At 44.0% G+C, this 20,088-nt stretch overlaps 1 protein-coding gene across 10 annotated transcripts in view; it reads right to left on the bottom strand.

Annotated features, from left to right (window-relative positions):
- The window catches only part of LOC110490805 (serine/threonine-protein kinase WNK1), a 175,669-nt gene that overhangs the window by 35,341 nt on the left and 120,240 nt on the right, over nt 1-20,088 (bottom strand). For 9 of the 10 annotated variants that reach the window (XM_036956822.1, XM_036956825.1, XM_036956824.1 and 6 more), the window contains exons 6-10: nt 16,377-16,596; nt 15,890-16,169; nt 13,574-13,767; nt 5,911-7,335; nt 3,990-4,076 (exon numbers count right to left, since the gene is read on the bottom strand). In XM_036956822.1, coding sequence (XP_036812717.1) covers nt 3,990-4,076; nt 5,911-7,335; nt 13,574-13,767; nt 15,890-16,169; nt 16,377-16,596 — 2,206 coding nt within the window. The remainder of the gene's footprint in view (nt 1-3,989; nt 4,077-5,910; nt 7,336-13,573; nt 13,768-15,889; nt 16,170-16,376; nt 16,597-20,088) is intronic. The other variant, XM_036956831.1, reaches the window with a different exon arrangement.

The raw sequence follows: 20,088 nt of genomic DNA, 5'->3' as shown, positions 1-20,088 counted from the left end.
GAGTACCGGCAATAGAAAGCGGGGGTACGGCGTACCCGTTAAAACGTGAGTCTATCGCAATAGTTAAAAAAAACATTGTGTAATAAGCCTACAGTTTTCTTGGAATCTATCCATCATGTCAGTCACATAAAAAATTAGCCAATAGACTCCAAAATTGCGGAGTGGTTCGAGGAGAACACTGACATTTTAATAAGGTAGAGATGATTGGCCGAGACCATGACGCGGGTGGACAGCAGAGTAAGCATCAAATTCAGGTTACAAGACTTTTGTTGTCATTCATAACACTGTTCGGTGTCCGGTAAGTCTCTCTGCTTTTATCAAACGGTGTGGATGCTGGAATTATCTCAGAATGGAGTAGCCTGAGAGTTAGAATAGCAACTAAAGTATGGACACTGAATGTAGAACTAAGTGTTCCTCTGAGTAAAATTTCAGACCAAATGTTATTTTGGTTTCAGGAAGAGGAGTAAATGCTGTTGAACAACAGTTCCCTGAGCATCCGTCCTCTTCCTGAAACACAATATTTGGTGAGCGTGGCTTTATTTAATATTCTGGATGAGCATCAAGTAATGATCGAGGAGAAGCTGCATGTATCTAATTACAGACACAAGTTGACTAACAAATCAATCAAATCAATCAAATCAAATTTATTTTATATAGCCCTTCGTACATCAGCTGATATCTCAAAGTGCTGTACAGAAACCCAGCCTAAAACCCCAAACAGCAAGCAATGCAGGTGAAGAAGCACGGTGGCTAGGAAAAACTCCCTAGAAAGGCCAAAACCTAGGAAGAAACCTAGAGAGGAACCAGGCTATGTGGGGTGGCCAGTCCTCTTCTGGCTGTGCCGGGTGGAGATTATAACAAAACATGGTCAAGATGTTCAAATGTTCATAAATGACCAGCATGGTCGAATAATAATAAGGCAGAATAGTTGAAACTGGAGCAGCAGCACAGTCAGGTGGACTGGGGACAGCAAGGAGTCATCATGTCAGGTATTCCTGGCAAATGGCCTACCAAATGTCAGGAAATTACAAGATGAAATTATGTAAATAAGGTCTAACTATTTTTCCCCCCCCTGAGTAACATAGCCTAAATTAGTATTTTCAAGTAACTGTTTGACAATCAGATGAAAACATCATGACTGGCTGTGTTAATGCCACATTAAAAAAGCAGGCTAATACATTTTAAAAGTTAAACGACAAATCAATACGGTTAGGCCCATAGAGATGCTATATGTCCTTCTGTGATTAGGCCCATCGAGATGCTATATGTCCTTCTATGATTAGGCCTATAGAGATGCTATATGTCCTTCTATGATTAGGCCCATAGAGATGCTATATGTCCTATGATTAGGCCCATAGAGATGCTATATGTCCTTCTATGATTAGGCCTATAGAGATGCTATATGTCCTTCTATGATTAGGCCCATAGAGATGCTATATGTCCTATGAATAGGCCCATAGAGATGCTATATGTCCTATGATTAGGCCCATAGAGATGCTATATGTCCTTCTATGATTAGGCCTATAGAGATGCTATATGTCCTTCTATGATTAGGCCCATAGAGATGCTATATGTCCTATGATTAGGCCCATAGAGATGCTATATGTCCTATTATTAGGCCCATAGAGATGCTATATGTCCTTCTATGATTAGGCCCATAGAGATGCTATATGTCCTATTATTAGGCCCATAGAGATGCTATATGTCCTATGATTAGTCCCATAGAGATGCTATATGTCCTATGATTAGGCCCATAGAGATGCTATATGTCCTTCTATGATTAGGCCCATAGAGATGCTATATGTCCTTCTATGATTAGGCCCATAGAGATGCTATATGTCCTTCTATGATTAGGCCCATAGAGATGCTATATGTCCTATGATTAGGCCCATAGAGATGCTATATGTCCTTCTATGATTAGGCCCATAGAGATGCTATATGTCCTTCTATGATTAGGCCCATAGAGATGCTATATGTCCTATGATTAGGCCCATAGAGATGCTATATGTCCTATGATTAGGCCCATAGAGATGCTATATGTCCTATGATTAGGCCTATAGAGATGCTATATGTCCTTCTATGATTAGGCCCATAGAGATGCTACATGTCCATCTATGATTAGTCCCATCGAGATGCTATATGTCCTTCTATGATTAGGCCCATCGAGATGCTATATGTCCTTCTATGATTAGGCCTATAGAGATGCTATATGTCCTTCTATGATTAGGCCCATAGAGATGCTATATGTCCTTCTATGATTAGGCCCATAGAGATGCTATATGTCCTATGATTAGTCCCATAGAGATGCTATATGTCCTATGATTAGTCCCATAGAGATGCTATATGTCCTATGATTAGTCCCATAGAGATGCTATATGTCCTATGATTAGGCCCATAGAGATGCTATATGTCCTTCTATGATTAGGCCCATAGAGATGCTACATGTCCATCTATGATTAGTCCCATCGAGATGTTATATGTCCTTCTATGATTAGGCCCATAGAGATGCTATATGTCCTATGATTAGGCCCATAGAGATGCTATATGTCCTAAGATTAGGCCCATAGAGATGCTATATGTCCTATGATTAGGCCCATAGAGATGCTATATGTCCTAAGATTAGGCCCATAGAGATGCTATATGTCCTATGATTAGGCCCATAGAGATGCTATATGTCCTTCTATGATTAGGCCCATAGAGATGCTATATGTCCTTCTATGATTAGGCCCATAGAGATGCTATATGTCCTTCTATGATTAGGCCCATAGAGATGCTATATGTCCTAAGATTAGGCCCATAGAGATGCTATATGTCCTATGATTAGGCCCATCGAGATGCTATATGTCCTATGATTAGGCCCATAGAGATGCTATATGTCCTATGATTAGGCCCATAGAGATGCTATATGTCCTATGATTAGGCCCATAGAGATGCTATATGTCCTATGATTAGGCCCATAGAGATGCTATATGTCCTATGATTAGGCCCATAGAGATGCTATATGTCCTATGATTAGGCCCATAGAGATGCTATATGTCCTATGATTAGGCCCATAGAGATGCTATATGTCCTATGATTAGGCCCATAGAGATGCTATATGTCCTATGATTAGGCCCATAGAGATGCTATATGTCCTTCTATGATTAGGCCCATAGAGATGCTATATGTCCTTCTATGATTAGGCCCATAGAGATGCTATATGTCCTTCTATGATTAGGCCTATAGAGATGCTATATGTCCTATGATTAGGCCCATAGAGATGCTATATGTCCTATGATTAGGCCCATAAAAAAACAAGCGCGTGCCCACACACACACAGAGGAGGCCTCTGTACCAGGAATACATTACATCTACTTTCACCTCTGCTACACTGTAGGCAAATATACATCACAGCCATTTCATTTACAATTCTGTCTGTTCGTGAGACAGCAGGAAATTAAATGTTGGATTGGAGAAAAGGGAAAAGCCAGGAGACAGAGCAGACAGTGTGAGAGGTGCTCATATTAACGTTGAATGTGTTGTTTTGTCTACCTGCGGAGGGAGCGTTGTGACGTAGTAACCTCCATGCTAAAAGAGACAGACAACACAGTGAGAGAGAGAGAGAGAGAGAGAGAGAAAGAGAGAAAGAGAGAAAGAGAGAAAGAGAGAAAGAGAGAGAGAGAGAGAGAGAGAGAGAGGGAGAGAGAGAGAGAGAGAGCGAGAGAGAGAGAGAGAGAGAGAGAGGCACCACAGGGGCCACACCACAGCTTTCACACCACACAGGAGAGAATACTGTACTCAAGATTAAAAACAGCCAGACCAATCAAAACAAAAACACCGTCTGGCTGCCATGACGTTGCACCTGTACTCTGAACACAACAGGAGAGGGAGGATTGGCGTGGAGGATGTGTACAAGTTGGCCCTTATCCACACTGGCAATGTCTCAATGTTCCCCTTTGGTAAGGAATTAGGACGTCCTCATAGAGGCCTGTGGAGAAAGGGGGCCTTACTTGTTGGTGGGCGATGGGGACTGGCTGGGAGTTGGGGGCAGGTGGGTGTCCAGTGTTGGGCTGGGAGGTTGGGATCTGCTGCACCTGCTTCAATAGGATAGAGAGATAGATGAAGAGATGGAGAGACAATATGGAGAGAGATAGAAATATGGACACAAGAGAGAAAACAAAACGTGAATTATGATCTATTTGTGACTTTTGGACATACTGCACAGTACAACATTCTAGCCTGAGCTTTGGTTCACTGTACTGCACAGTACTGTATTCTAGCCTGAGCTTTGGCTCACTGTACTGAACAGTACTACATTCTAGCCTGAGCTTTGGCTCACTGTACTGAACAGTACTACATTCTAGCCTGAGCTTTGGCTCACTGTACTGTACAGTACTACTGTATTCTAGCCTGAGCTTTGGCTCACTGTACTGTACATACACAAAGTATCCCCTCTCTGACTGTCCAGAGAATCTCCAAGACTCCTTGTGTATGCATGTACATCCACTATAACAGGTAACAAAATCCACTGCTGGGTCAGTTGGGGGGAGTGAGTAGGCTTCATGCACGTGGTAGGGCTCCTAGATGATTCATTACATTGTGAATGTTATTGCTCAACAGAGCACATAGAAGAAGCAGGTTGTGTCCTTTAAATATATTTAGAAAAAAACTCAAATAAAACCTGTTTTTTGTTGTTGTTGCTGGTTGATTGAAACCCTTTACATTCCATGTAATGATTACATTTAGCTTCTGAACCAACCCTAAGAAGTACCCTTAGAAGGCTGCAGACAAGTATACTTGTTCCCAAGCTCAGCTCAACCACTCACTAGAGAGTGAGCTCACACAAGTATAGTTGCACCAGGCTGACCACCTACCTTGCCATCATCCCCTGTTCTCAGGACATTACCACTGAAAACGAGAGGCTTTAGGAGCGGAAAGCATTTCGTAGGAAGAAGAACAGATGAAAATAAAACAACAAATAATAATAAAATTGCAAAATAAAACCATAAAAAGAAGCGAGAAAGAAGAGCGGCGCTGCTCAGAACAAAAGATGAGGCTGCGGGATGACTGATCATGTCAGCATTCTAAGGGTTAATGGATGAATTCTGACCCCTGAGTGTAAAGTATTTATCTTGGATATCAGCTGAGTGTAAAGTCTTCCTATTGGTCGCTGGCTGATTATATGGCACGTGACGTGCTGCAACACCTCCAATAGAACTGTTACTGGGATTGGTGTCCTTGGCAACAGATAATAAATGATAGAAATACCGTTTTAACCATTTCCAGCCAACTAGACAGAGCTACTGTACAAACTGTTCAAATAAAATGTAAATTAAATTTAAAGAAACATTTTTATGATGTAAATAATGTAAGCTTCAGGTGAACAGTTAAACCGGTCTAAACCCCCCGTTTGTTGTATGTTTGTGTGTTGGATCATACAAATCCTCAAAGCCATGTGGCAACAAGTCTGTGATTATTACTCACAACAATGCCATTCCCATACAGTAGTGCCTTGACAATTTGGTGTTTTTGAATAATAAATAAGCCCCAATTCGACTTTGGATTCGTATGTACAATATGCAGTTCTACCTCACTGTATACCAATACAAACACACATTTTTCCATATAATTACATATATGAACATACATACAAAATCTTACTTACTCTAAGAGACCGATGCAAATAATTCCGTAGGTGATAAGAGAACATACCGTCAACAGAACTAGGGGATTTAAACAGCAGGTTTCTAGTTGTTTCCTGAAGACCAGCACCTCCTAAAAGGGACCTTTGAGTGCAGGCAGTCATGGCTGGAAAGGGTTAAAACCACAACCACGAAACAAAATGAATCAGGTAAGTGATAAAGACAGGGTTGGTGTGGAGGGTAGACGGCTGAGGGTTGCTATCGAATAAGAAAGTGATGGTCTAAGTACCAGCCCAGGGTTTCCCTGCATGGCCAGAGGAAACTCGTGATACGAGAGGTCGGGTTGGACGTTCGTCTGTCGGGCCCAGGTGGTGTGTAGTATGTTGACGTGAGAGGACTGACGCCCTGGGGACTCGGAGGGAGGCACAAACAGAAAGGTCTGCTGGCTGGGGGGGTGGCCCACTCCCTGGCCCTCTGCAGTGGCGTCCCTCCCCCCGGCCTCCGCCCCGTAGAAGGTGTGTGGGATGGACTGGGCGGCCGAGGAGGCCCCAGACTGGGGAGGAGGAGAGTGGAACTCTCCACAGTCAGAGGAGGCCATGGAGTCACTGGAAGGTTCCGGGCTGCAGTCCTTCTGGCCCTGGTGCAGTAGCAGGCTCCCGGGAGGGAGAGGCATCTCAGGGCTGATGTAGCTGTACAGTTCCTCAGTGACTGGCTGCAGGCGGCTGTAGGTCCCAGACCCCCCTGACTGTCCTCCTGGTCCCCCCTGTTCCTCCAGGTTGAGGTCCATGGAGCCGCGGCGAGCCCGGTACAGTCTAGAGGCCAGCACGCCAGAGTCGGCCCCAGCGGCGGCCGCTGCAGTAGCCATGTTTTGGACGTGGAACTCGAACACGCTGCCTTGCGGGGGCTCCATGACTGGGGGAGCGGACTGGGGGAAGGAGGCGGAGTGCTGCAGCTGGTACCCATCGGTAGTACCCGAGGCCTGCGGGCCCAAGGTGCTCATGGGTGGCAGCTGAGGGATGGGGCTGTGGGTGAGGCGCATGTGACTCTGCATGTGGGGGTGGTAGGTCTGGGCGTAGGCCGGCTGTGGAGGGTCGTACACGGCCAGGCTGGCGGCTGCCGCAGCCTGCATCTGCTGGTGGAAGCTGATCTGGTTGATCTGGTGAGCAGTCATGGGGTAGCCCCCATAGGCCATGGCCTCGAAGTGATCCAGCAACGCTGCCTGGTTCAGACTCAGCCTCCGCACAGCCTCCACCACCTCCTCCTGCTGCTCCGCCCTCACGTCCTTGTAACCGTACAGAGGGTCCTGGAGGGACTGACCTTGGAGGTGCTGGTGCATGGGCTCTCCAACCGACCCCAGCCTCGGAGCACCGTAGCCAGGCACCATGAAGAGGGACGAGGGATCCACTCCCAGGTGCCCATCCACTCCTCCTCCTCCACCCACGCCCAGCCCCTCCATCCCCGGGTGGTAGGGGTGCAGGCTGCTGGCGTAGCGGGGGTAGGCAGGCTGGAAGTGGCGCGTATGGGCCTCCAAGATGGACGTGCTCTTGCGGCGTTGGGCGTTGTAGGCCTTGGAGGGAGGGCAGGCAGGTGGCGGTGAGAAGGAGATGGGGCGCTCCAGAATGGAGGGGAGAAAGAGAGGCGGGGTGGGGTCCGGAAGGCCTGCTGAGGCCCAGACTCCTCCTCCACTGCCGTACTGGTGAGTCACAGACTGCGGCTGAAGTGACATAAGATTATAGATAGATGCATCATCTTCATGGGGGAGAGAAGCACCATTAAATACTGTAGTATTCAGAGAGATAGAAAGAGAGAAGAGGGTGAAGAGGTATATCAAAAGAGAACAAGAGAGGTAGCAGTGTTATATATTTCTGCTAATGCATTAATCCCTGCAACGGATAAAGTCAGTCAAGAACCTAGCAAAGAAACCCATGAAGAACCAAAAGATGAAGGTACAGACAGACAGTAATAGCTTCTAGGTATGGAATTAAATGCAGATGTGGCAAAGACGGCTTCCTTTAAGATCAACAGACTGCTGCTACTGTGACATTAAATGGTTAACTATAAACTGCACCTTATTTACAAAACTTTCTAGCATGACGATCATGTAAGTCATTACATTATATTACATGATGTGTATTTTGGGGGGGTTTAAACCTTTGAAGCTGACAGTGAATGATGTTCATGCTAATTGAAATTGTACCTGCTGCTTAATGAAGACTTAAGTGGATTACCGGGTAAAACAGGCGACCACACCAACTACTGTACATAGATCTGACTGAATGTACAGCAGTCTGACCAGTCTCACTAGGAGGGAAGTGTAGTTTAGCTAGCAGTCTGACCAGTCTCACTCGGAGGGAAGTGTAGTTTAGCTAGCAGTCTGACCAGTCTCACTCGGAGGGAAGTGTAGTTTAACTAGCAGTCTGACCAGTCTCACTAGAAGGGTAGAGAAGTGTACTGTAGCAGCAGTCTGACCAGTCTCACTAGGAGAGCAAGGGAAGTGCCAGGCAGTCTGTATTTAATGTGAGCACAGGGCGCCTGGCGAGAGGCCCGAAGCGAAGAACAGCAGGGTTCACTCACAGGTATCTGAAAGTGGATTAAAGATGAATACACAATAATCTGATCTTCTGTTCTCTATTTGTTATGTCTCTCTATATGTCTCTACTGTTTTGTCCCTTGTCTCTCCTTGTTTCAGATACCCATAGACAGCCCTACTGAGCTCCGGTCCCAGCTCCACCAGACTACACCCTGGTTCACACCACTCTGTGGCCAGAGATGCTCTAACATACAGGGCTGACAAACACCGCCGGGAGGCTGGCTCGGCGTTGTTGCCGTGGGCGAGGCGGGGTGGAATGCAGGGGCAGGACACTCTCCAGGGCCTTGGAGAGCCGGCCCGCAAACGTGTCACCGTCTTCCGACCCCCGGCAGGGGGAGTGGGGGGCGGAGAGCACCGGAGGAGGGGTGGAGGGCCGGTTGGGAAGGCAGGACAGAGCAGGAGGGGTGGAGGAAAAGTAGGGGACGCAAACGGACATGCTACGGCCACGGTGGCGGGGAGGTGGTGAGAGAGGCTGCAGGCGGAAGGAAGGAGGGAAGGACAATTAACCACAGAATGGATGGAACACAGGTGAAATAAACACAGGTGAACTAAACACAGGTGAGCTAAACACAGGTGAACTAAACACAGGTGAACTAAACACAGGTGAGCTAAACACAGGTGAACTAAACACAGGTGAACTAAACACAGGTGAGCTAAACACAGGTGAACTAAACACAGGTGAACTAAACACAGGTGAACTAAACACAGGAGAGCTAAACACAGGTGAACTAAACACAGGTGAACTAAACACAGGTGAACTAAACACAGGTGAACTAAACACGTGTGAACTAAACACGGGTGAACTAAACACGGGTGAACTAAACACAGGTGAACTAAACACAGGTGAACTAAACACAGGTGAACTAAACACAGGTGAACTAAACACAGGTGAACTAAACACAGGTGAACTAAACACAAGGTGAACTAAACACAGGTGAACTAAACACAGGTGAACTAAACACAGGTGAACTAAACACAAGGTGAACTAAACACAGGTGAACTAAACACAAGGTGAACTAAACACAGGTGAACTAAACACGGGTGAACTAAACACAGGTGAACTAAACACAGGTGAACTAAACACAGGTGAACTAAACACAGGTGAACTAAACACGGGTGAACAGAGGTGAAAGATCTGATAACACGGGACACGATAAACACTATGGAATAAAGACAAGACACGTGGCATTAGAAGACGGGAGTATGAAGGTTAGAAAGAAAATCCGGCAAGAGCATATTGGGAACAGAAAGAGGTTAGATAAGAGGTAAATAATACTGATTAAAATGAAAAGTAATCTATAATCTCAAATTAGAGATGTGAGTACTAGAGCCATTTCTAGGTCATCTAAAGTGTTTATTAACAAGCTAGGATGACTCAAATAAAACACTAAAGCAGCTCTAATCTAATTCTTGCGGCTTTGTTCAAAATGAAAACACTATCTGAATAAGAACCATTCAATGTAGTGGTATTGCACTACTATCTAGGGCATTTAAGAAGATATTCTACCCTCAAACCAATCTCAGGGTCCGTGTCCAAAATTGCACCCTATTTCCTATATAGATCTAGGCTCCTGGTCAGACGTAGTGCACTATATAGGGGATAGGGTGCCATTTCAGACGCAGACAGTGTTCTAAATCATAGTGTGGCTGAAAGGAAAATCACTGCCACAGACTATGTACTGCTCTGCTGCAGGAAACTAAATATAGCTAGGTAGCCAGCTGCCTGACAGGGGACTTGGCAATGCCAGTGTACCAGAGGCGCAGTCTGCTCTGTCTGTACAATGATTCACAGACACATTCACCTTGCTGATTCTACACAATGGCCTAAAATCGAAATCAATGTTCCGCCAAGAGTGGTCAGGGAACAGTTGGTTTAGGGGTTGAGGAAGCTATTCCTTATTCATCCCACAGTAGCTCTACAATGTTGCATTTAGATTTGATCTGTGCCTAGTCAATTCTTCTGTTTATATAGTCTAGTGAAGCCTACTGGTTACAGTCTAGTGAAGGCTACTGGTTACAGTCTAGTGAAGGCTACTGGTTACAGTCTAGTGAAGCCTACTGGTTACAGTCTAGTGAAGCCTACTGGTTACAGTCTAGTGAAGGCTACTGGTTACAGTCTAGTGAAGGTTACTGGTTACAGTCTAGTGAAGCCTACTGGTTACAGTCTAGTGAAGGCTACTGGTTACAGTCTAGTGAAGCCTACTGGTTACAGTCTAGTGAAGCCTACTGGTTACAGTCCAGTGAAGGCTACTGGTTACAGTCTAGTGAAGGCTACTGGTAGTGAAGGCTACTGGTTACAGTCTAGTGAAGGCTACTGGTTACAGTCTAGTGAAGGCTACTGGTTACAGTCTAGTGAAGGCTACTGGTTACAGTCTAGTGAAGCCTACTGGTTACAGTCTAGTGAAGCCTACTGGTTACAGGTTATAGTCTAGTGAAGCCTACTGGTTACAGGTTATAGTCTAGTGAAGCCTACTGGTTACTGGTTATAGTCTAGTGAAGCCTACTGGTTATTGTGCCTCTGGCTATAAGATAGCAGAGGATACTATTAAAAGGCCCAGCACAGGGCTTTCAAGAGATGAAGGGCTATGAACTCATTCTCAAAGTAAATCACAGCTTTGTTGATGGAACCTTCCAGAACTGAATTCTGTTGCAGCCCAGGAATAATAGCTGATAGAACTCGTGAAAACATTGTTTACATCCAATGAGATGTTTAACAGGTCAACATAGCACAGCGGTTAAAGGGGATTTACTAAAAAGAAGTGATGTGATTTATATCACACAGGGAACCAATAACATTTGATGATAACATACAATAAATAAATTGACAAAGAGGAAGACATAAAATAATCTCAAATGACACAAAACCCAACAGTAGTGGAGCAGACTGCATAGACACACCAATCAATCCCATCTTTCAGTATGAAAAACACAAGTAAGAATGGACTGCAAAATATGTCCACAAGCCTTTTTCAGGTTGGGTTTTATTGATATACAGCTGTGTTGTTGCTTATTCAGATGTAAAAAATAGCAGCAGCTAGGCATCGTTTCAAGGTCAAATATGTCATTTAGGACCAATGGCAATATCATTTGAACACTTCTACCACTATCATTCAGCAGATTGATTCACTGTAAAGTAATGGCACTTGATGGTCAAATAAAACTAAAAACAATGGTAGAATGATTGCAGAATTTAAAGTGGCTGTGGTTGTCATGCCCAATAACTTTTTATGCAAGCTTATCAAAGACTACACACACACACACACACACACACACACACACACACACACACACACACACACACGGTGGAATTAATGTGTAATCCACGTTGAATGCAAATAATTCTTGATAAGCTTGAACAGCTTGGAAATCTCAGTCTAACATATGCCATCGGGTGTTTGGTTTGTGGTGACAGCTCCATAGCTTTAGGAAGGTGAGCTATAATTCACTGACACTATGGAGATGGCCGAGTCGGCTCCAGTAACCAGGCTTGTGATTCAGTGTGTCTGACACTGATGAGTGATGGCTGGCTGAGGTGACTGCCAGTGTGCCAGACAGAGAGCCTAAAAACACCAGCATGGCACCTCTAAAATAAATCGTATGGGATTGATGGAGGCCCTGACAGCTTGCACAGCTAACTGCCTAATATCTATACAAACAACACAAAAAATTAGAAATAACAACATGAGTACTATGAATAATATGTACCATAAATGATTGGTTGGCATTGGGGGGTGATGGGTTGGGGCAGGGGGGGGACAGGGTACTGTACTAGAACGAGATGCATGGTATAACTGAGGATGCAGCAAAGTGGAAGGTATGAGGGGAAAAAGGAATCAAACGCAAAGCATGGAGTTTGTTTACTTCTGAGTGACTCTGGTTTCTCCAACATGCATCATTCTGTTCAGAAATGCTAATCAAACCAACTGACATCGGGCAAAACAACAGTTCAATTCATTAAAACTAAAGAAAACGTAGAAGACACAACTGACCAAACTGTACTCCTGGAACTAAAACACACAGAGTAACTGATTTCAGAAACTTGCAGCTGTTCTCACTTTTGGGCAGATTAAAGGCTAGTTAATTCTGGTACTTACCTGTAAGTCACTGTGACTGAAGACCCAAGAGCATGACTGGAGCTTCTAACCTATGGGATGGTCTTCATATACTCTACATCTGTCTAAACCCTTTAGGATGGTGTTAATTAGACATCTGTCTAAACCCTTTAGGATGGTGTTAATTAGACATCTGTCTAAACCCTTTAGGATGGTGTTAATTAGACACCTGTCTAAACCCTTTAGGATAGAACATGGCACATGGGTACTAGAAAATAGGTTTTAGACTTGACCTTTAGGGGAGGCCGTGGGGTTAAGCTCTGTTAGTGGAGACAGACGGGTACCTACGGAGCAGGAAGGGCAGCTCATTTGTGACTAGGCTATACATTGTGGGTGTAGATTAACATATGGGTTTGTCCTTCCTTAATTTGTGTGTTTTGGGTGTAGATCAACCGTTGTCTTGTGTGACTATTTGTTTGCGATTCCTTTGTGTGTTTTGGGCGTAGCTCAATCGTCTTGTGTGACTGTGTTTGGGATTCCTTAAATGAGTTCGTTTTTCTGGGTCTTCGGTTTCAACTTTTAATCTAAAAATGCTCTGGTATTGTTTTATGACTAAAAGCTATACCTGTTCCTTGTATTAGCTTGAGTGGAAACATGAGAGCATATTAAAAGAATGAATTAACAGCCAGTTTAATATTTGATATTCTATAAAGGCCCTATTCCTCCCAATACACTGAAGAATCCTGTTCCAGACATTGGTTTGGGAGTCTCTTGGCAAACAGCAAGACCATCCGCGTTACTGTTGAAAGACGAACTGTAAAACCTGACCTCTGGTTCTCTCTGAAAATTGACACTGAGTTTGTCATTTATTCATTACTGAATAAGTGGGTTAGAACGCAGCTGCTGGTCCACCACTGCGGTACCAAGAAGACCGAAATGTCAAACTGAAGAACTCGTGGGACTACAGTAGGCTGATGTCAGACAGTCTCTGCTGTAATGGCAACTCCTCTTATAATTGTCATGATTAGTGTAACAATGACCATAGGAGTTGGCAAGACAGCACAAACAGATGTGGGATTAGAAAGGAGTACAGGACAAACCTGAGAGAGAGGGCAGCCGGGAAGGAAGAAGGTTGCTCCATTTCAAAGATTGAGAACCTCTTCATGTCAAAAGGGAACTGGCTCCAAATCCAGTCTTCAGACATCACCTTCATGCATATTACAACTACAAACTCCACTGAAATTCACTTCACTTCTACCTTCCTAAGAACTACAAAAAATATATAAGAATCCCTCCGACTCGTCACTTACCATGTTCTGCTGTTGGTAGGCATTGAGCTGCTGCTGTTGTTGCTGCAACTGGGGGGAAGGGGAGGGGGAGGGGGCCTGGGTTTGGCCCTGCTGCTGCTGGGTGGCAGGGATGTTGCTATAGGACATGGTCAGCTGGCCCAGATGGGACTCAGAGAACACGGACGAACCCTGGCCGTTGTCCACCGCTCCGTCAGCTGTAGGTGGAAGGGACAAGAACCCACACAGTGACCAGATGAGAAAGGAGGGGAGAGGGAGGGAGAGAGAGAGAGGTGGAAACACGCACACTACCGTTATATATATATATGAATGAGAGCGAGAGAGAGCGAGCAAGAAATCCAGATCAAGCGAGCCATTGAGAGATATACAGTGCCTTGCGAAAGTATTCGGCTCCCTTGAACTTTGCGACCTTTTGCCACATTTCAGGCTTCAAACATAAAGATATAAAACTTTATTTTTTTGTGAAGAATCAACAACAAGTGGGACACAATCATGAAGTGGAACGACATTTATTGGATATTTCAAACTTTTTTAACAAATCAAAAACTGACAAATTGGGCGTGCAAAATTATTCAGCCCCCTTAAGTTAATACTTTGTAGCGCCACCTTTTGCTGCGATTACAGCTGTAAGTCGCTTGGGGTATGTCTCTATCAGTTTTGCACATCGAGAGACTGACATTTTTTCCCATTCCTCCTTGCAAAACAGCTCGAGCTCAGTGAGGTTGGATGGAGAGCATTTGTGAACAGCTCAAGGGGGCCAAATACTTTCGCAAGGCACTGTACAATATCAACTACATTGTATTCCTGATTTGCATTCGGAAAGTATTCAGACCCTTTGAATTGTTCTACTTTTATTTTTTACATAACAGCCTTATTTTAAAATTGAGTAAATAGTTTTTTCCCCCTCAATGTACACACAATACCCCATAGTGACAAAGCAAAAAAAAGACAAATATCACATTTACATAAGTATCCAGACCCTTTGGTAGCGATTACAGCCTCAGGTCTTCTTGGGTATGACGCTATATTATTGGCAGACCTGTATTTGGGGAGTTTCTCCCATTCTTCTCGGCAGATCCTCTCAAGCTCTGTCAGGTTGGAGGGGGAGCGTCACTACATAGCTATTTTCAGGTCTCTCCAGAGAAGTTAGATTGGGTTCAAGTCTGGGCTCTGGCTGGGCCACCCAAGGAAATTGAGACTTGTCCCGAAGCCACTCCTGCATTGTCTTGACTGTGTGCTTAGAGTCGTTGTCCTGTTGAAAGGTGAACCTTCACCCCAGTCTGAGGTCTTGAGCGCTCCGGAGCAGGTTTTCATCAAGGATCTCTCTGTACTTTGCTCCGTTCATCTTTCCCTTGATCCAGACTAGTCTCCCAGTCCCTGGCGCTGAAAAACATTCTCACAGCATGATGTTGCCACAACCATGCTTCACCGCAGGGATGGTATTGGCCAGGTGATGAGCAGTGCCTGGTTTCCTCCAGACGTGACGCTTGGCATTCAATTAAATTGTTTCTCATTGTCTGAGAGTCCTTTAGGTGCCTTTTTGGCAAACTCCAAGCAGGTGTCAAGTGCCTTTTGCTGAGGAGTGGCTTCTGTCTGGCACAACCACAAAGGCCTGATTGGTGGAGTGCTGCAGAGAAGGTTGTCCTTCTGGAAGGTTCTCCCATCTCCACAGAGGAACTCTGGAGCCCTGTCAGAGTGACCATCGGGTTCTTGGTCACCTCCCCTGATTGCTCAGTTTGGATGGGCGGCCAGCTCTAGTCTTGGTGATGCCAAACTTCTTCCATTTAAAAATGATGGAGGCCACTGATGGATACCACTTCCCCAGATCTGTGCCTCAACACAATCCTGTATTGGAGCTCTATGGACAATTCCTTTGACCTTATGGCTGTTTTTTTCTCTCTAACATGCACTGTCAATTGTGGGACCTTATATAGACAGGTGTGTGCCTTTCCAAATCATGTCCAATCAATTGAATTTACCACAGGTGGACTCCAATCAAGTTGTAGAAACATCAAGGATGATCAATGGAAACAGGATGCATCTGAGCTCAATTTCGAGTCTCATACCAACGGGTCTGAATACTTATGTAAAAAAGGTTTTGTTTACATTTTTTAAATAAATTAGCAAAAATGTATAAAATCCTCTTTCCCTTTGTTATTATGGGGTATTGTGGGTAGATTGATGCGATTTCTTATATATTTAATACGTTTTTGAATTAAGGCTGTAACATAACAAAATCTGAAGGGGTCTGAATACTTTTCCGAATGCACTGTAAATAAATCCCATCTCTGAGTGAGACACTGTGCCTAGTCCACATACATGTCATGGAGATGTTGGCCTGTTGGTACTGCTGCTGGTCCATCTCTGGGTCCTCCTTCTCAGTCTGGGCTATAGGGGGCTGGGGGTGTAACTGACTCTGCTGGGGGGATCTGAGGGCCTCTGCTGCCTGTAGGGTATACTGCTGCTTCTGATTCCTCTTCTCCAACTCCTCTCTGACCAGCTGCCTCTGTTCTCTCTTCTTTTGGATCAGAGAAACTCGGTCTTTGATGGCCTTGGCCATCGTCTTATGGTCTCCCTCGCACACATAGCCAGACTCGACCTGTTGGGACAGGAGAAGGAACAACCGTGACTAGTCCATCTTGTTTTGACAGTCGCCACAACATCTCTCTCAGTGACGAGCTTCTACACCTCTATCCAGCCACCTTTTTCATCGATGTTGCAGCTCTGTTTTTAAAATCATCAGATCAATTACTTATAACAAAAATACATGGTATCAATCGATCCACCGTCCAACAATAAACCGTACCATTTCCTGTGCCACATCTTCGGGGAAGTCCTTGTTGAGGTCGAAGGAGAACTCGATGGCTTCGTTGTCCTTGTACTTTCCCTTCAGCTTCTTGACGTCTTCTATCCTCAGCCACAGCTTGATAGCGATCATCTCCCCATCGTCCTCCTCGGCTAGCTCCACACGCACACCAGTCTCCTCCTGGAAGAACGCATGGCTCAGCAGGATCTTAATGACATATCTGTGGCAGTGGAGGAGGGATGGGGGAAGAGAGAGGGAGAAGAGAGGGGGACAATAGAGAGAGGGGGAGAAGAGAGAAAGAAGGGAAGAGAGGGGGAGATCAGAGAGAGAAGGGAAGAGGGGGAAAATAGAGAGAGGGGAAGAGAGGGGGAGAAGAGAGAAAGAAGAGGGGGAAAATAGAGAGAGGGGAAGAAGAGAGAAAGAAGAGGGGGAAAATAGAGAGGGGAAGAGAGAGGGGGAGATTAGAGAGAGAAGGGAAGAGAGGGGGAGATTAGAGAGAGAAGGGAAGAGGGGGAGAAGAGAGAAAGAAGGGAAGAGAGGGGGAGATTAGAGAGAGAAGGGAAGAGAGGGGGAGATTAGAGAGAGAAGGGAAGAGGGGGAGAAGAGAGAAAGAAGGGAAGAGAGGGGGAGATTAGAGAGAGAAGGGAAGAGAGGGGGAGATTAGAGAGAGAAGGGAAGAGGGGGAGAAGAGAGAAAGAAGGGAAGAGAGGGGGAGATTAGAGAGAGAAGGGAAGAGGGGGAGGAGAGAGAAGGGAAGAGGGGGAGAAGAGAGAAAGAAGAGGGGGAGAAGAGAGAAAGAAGGGAAGAGAGGGGGAGATAGAGAGAGAAGGGAAGAGAGGGGGAGATAGAGAGAGAAGGGAAGAGAGGGGGAGATAGAGAGAGAAGGGAAGAGAGGGGGAGAAGAGAGAAAGAAGGGAAGAGAGGGGGAGATTAGAGAGAGAGGGGAAGAGAGGGGGAGATTAGAGAGAGAGGGGAAGAGAGGGGGAGATTAGAGAGAGAGGGGAAGAGAGGGGGAGATTAGAGAGAGAGGGGAAGAGAGGGGGAGATTAGAGAGAGAGGGGAAGAGAGGGGGAGATTAGAGAGAGAGGGGAAGAGAGGGGGAGATTGATGGTAGAGTTTAGCATTAAGGCCAAAACAGGTTTTATTACATTCAATAAGTTCTACATGGTGCATGATTAACCTATTAGCCTATTTACAGAGGACATTACACAACTCTGTGTGGGCTGGCCTAAAGGACTGCAATAGAACTATGGCTTAATATCCTATAATAACTACGTATATTTACAATACATCAATTATATCCCATATTAACTATGTACAGTCGTGGCCAAAAGTTTTGAGAATGACACAAATATAAATTCTCACAAAATTTGTTGTTTGCGTCTTTAGATATTTTTTGTCAGATGTTACTGAAGTATAATTACAAGCATTTCATACGTGTCAAAGGATTTTATTGACAATTACATGAAGTTGATGCAAAGAGTCAATATTTGCAGTGTTGCCCCTTCTTTTTCAAGGCCTCTGCAATCCGCCCTGGCATGCTGTCAATTAACTTCTGGGCCACATCCTGACTGATGGCAGCCCATTCTTGCATAATCAATGCTTGGAATTTGTCAGAATTTGTGGGTTTTTGTTTGTCCACCCGCCTCTTGAGGATTGACCACAAGTTCTCAATGGGATTAAGGTCTGGGGAGTTTCCTGGAAATGGACCCAAAATGTCAATGTTTTGTTCCCCGAGCCACTTAGTTATCCCTTTTGCCTTATGGCAAGGTGCTCCATCATGCTGGAAAGGCATTGTTCGTCAACAAACTGTTCCTGGATGGTTGGGAGGAGTTGATCTCGGAGGATGTGTTGGTACCATTCTTTATTCATGGTTGTGTTCTTAGTAAAATTGTGAGTGAGCCCACTCCCTTGGCTGAGAAGCAACCCCACACATGAATGTGCAGATGCACTCCCAGCTGTCTGCTGCCATTCCTGAGCAAGCTCTGTACTGGTGGTGCCCCGATCCCGCAGCTGAATCAACTTTGGGAGACGGTCCTGCACTTGCTGGACTTTCTTGGGCGCCCTGAAGCCTTCTTCACAACAATTGAACCGCTCTCCTTCAAGTTCTTGATGATCCGATAATGGGTTGATTTAGGTGCAATCTTACTGGCAGCAATATCCTTGCCTGTGAAGCCGTTTTTGTGCAAAGCAATGATGACGACACGTGTTTCCTTGCAGGTAACCGTGATTGAAGAAGGAAGAACAATGATTCCAAACACCACCCTCCTTTTGAAGCTTCCAGTCTGTTATTCAAACTCAATCAGCATGGCAGAGTGATCTCCAGCTTTGTCAACACTCACACCTGTATTAACAAAATAATCACTGATGTGTCAGCTGGTCATTTTGTGGCAGGGCTGAAATGCAGTGGAAATGTTTTTGGTGGATTCAGTTAATTTGCATGGCAAAGAGGGACTTTGCAATTCATTGCAATTCATCTGATCACTCTTCATAACATTCTGGAGTATATGCAAATTGCCATCATACAAATTGAGGCAGCAGACTGTGAAAATGTATATTTGTGTCATTCAAAACTTTTGGCCATGACTGTATATTTACTATCCATAAGTTATATCCCATAATAACCATGTATATTTACAATCCATAAATGATATCCTATAATAACCATGTATATTCACAATCCATAAATGATATCCTATAATAACCATGCATATTTACTATCCATAAATGATATCCTATAATAACCATGCATATTTACTATCCATAAATATCCTATAATAACCATGCATATTTACTATCCATAAATATCCTATAATAACCATGTATATTCACAATCCATAAATTATATCCTATGATAACCATGTATATTTACTATCCATAAATATCCTATAATAACCATGAATATTTACAATCCATAATTGATATCCTATAATAACCATGCATATTTACTATCCATAAATTATATCCTATGATAACCATGCATATTTACTATCCATAAATGATATCCTATAATAACCATGCATATTTACTATCCATAAATATCCTATAATAACCATGCATATTTACTATCCATAAATATCCTATAATAACCATGTATATTCACAATCCATAAATTATATCCTATGATAACCATGTATATTTACTATCCATAAATATCCTATAATAACCATGAATATTTACAATCCATAATTGATATCCTATAATAACCATGTATATTTACTATCCATAAATGATATCCTATATTAACTATGTATATTTACTATCCATAAATGATATTCTATATTAACTATGTATATTTACTATCCATAAATGATATCCTATAATAACCATGTATATTTACTATCCATAAATGATATCCTATATTAACTATGTATATTTACTATCCATAAATGATATTCTATATTAACTATGTATATTTACTATCCATAAATGATATCCTATAATAACCATGTATATTTACTATCCATAAATGATATCCTATATTAACTATGTATATTTACTATCCATAAATGATATCCTATATTAACTATGTATATTTACTATCCATGACTCAGACAAATGGCATAATTGAAGGCTCAATGTTACCTCTCAGAACATCTTATCATGTGAGGCTCAGCTGGTAAGTGTGTCACATTCTGACCTTAGTTCTGTTATTATATCTTTGTTTTAGTATGGTCAGGGCGTGAGTTGGGTGGGCAGTCTGTTGTTTTTC

The sequence above is a fragment of the Oncorhynchus mykiss genome, chromosome 21 (genome assembly GCF_013265735.2).
Source record: "Oncorhynchus mykiss isolate Arlee chromosome 21, USDA_OmykA_1.1, whole genome shotgun sequence".
In the NCBI taxonomy this organism is placed as follows: domain Eukaryota; kingdom Metazoa; phylum Chordata; class Actinopteri; order Salmoniformes; family Salmonidae; genus Oncorhynchus; species Oncorhynchus mykiss.
The sequence above is the reverse complement of the archived record's forward strand: the minus strand, read 5'-3'. Positions and strand labels throughout refer to the sequence as shown.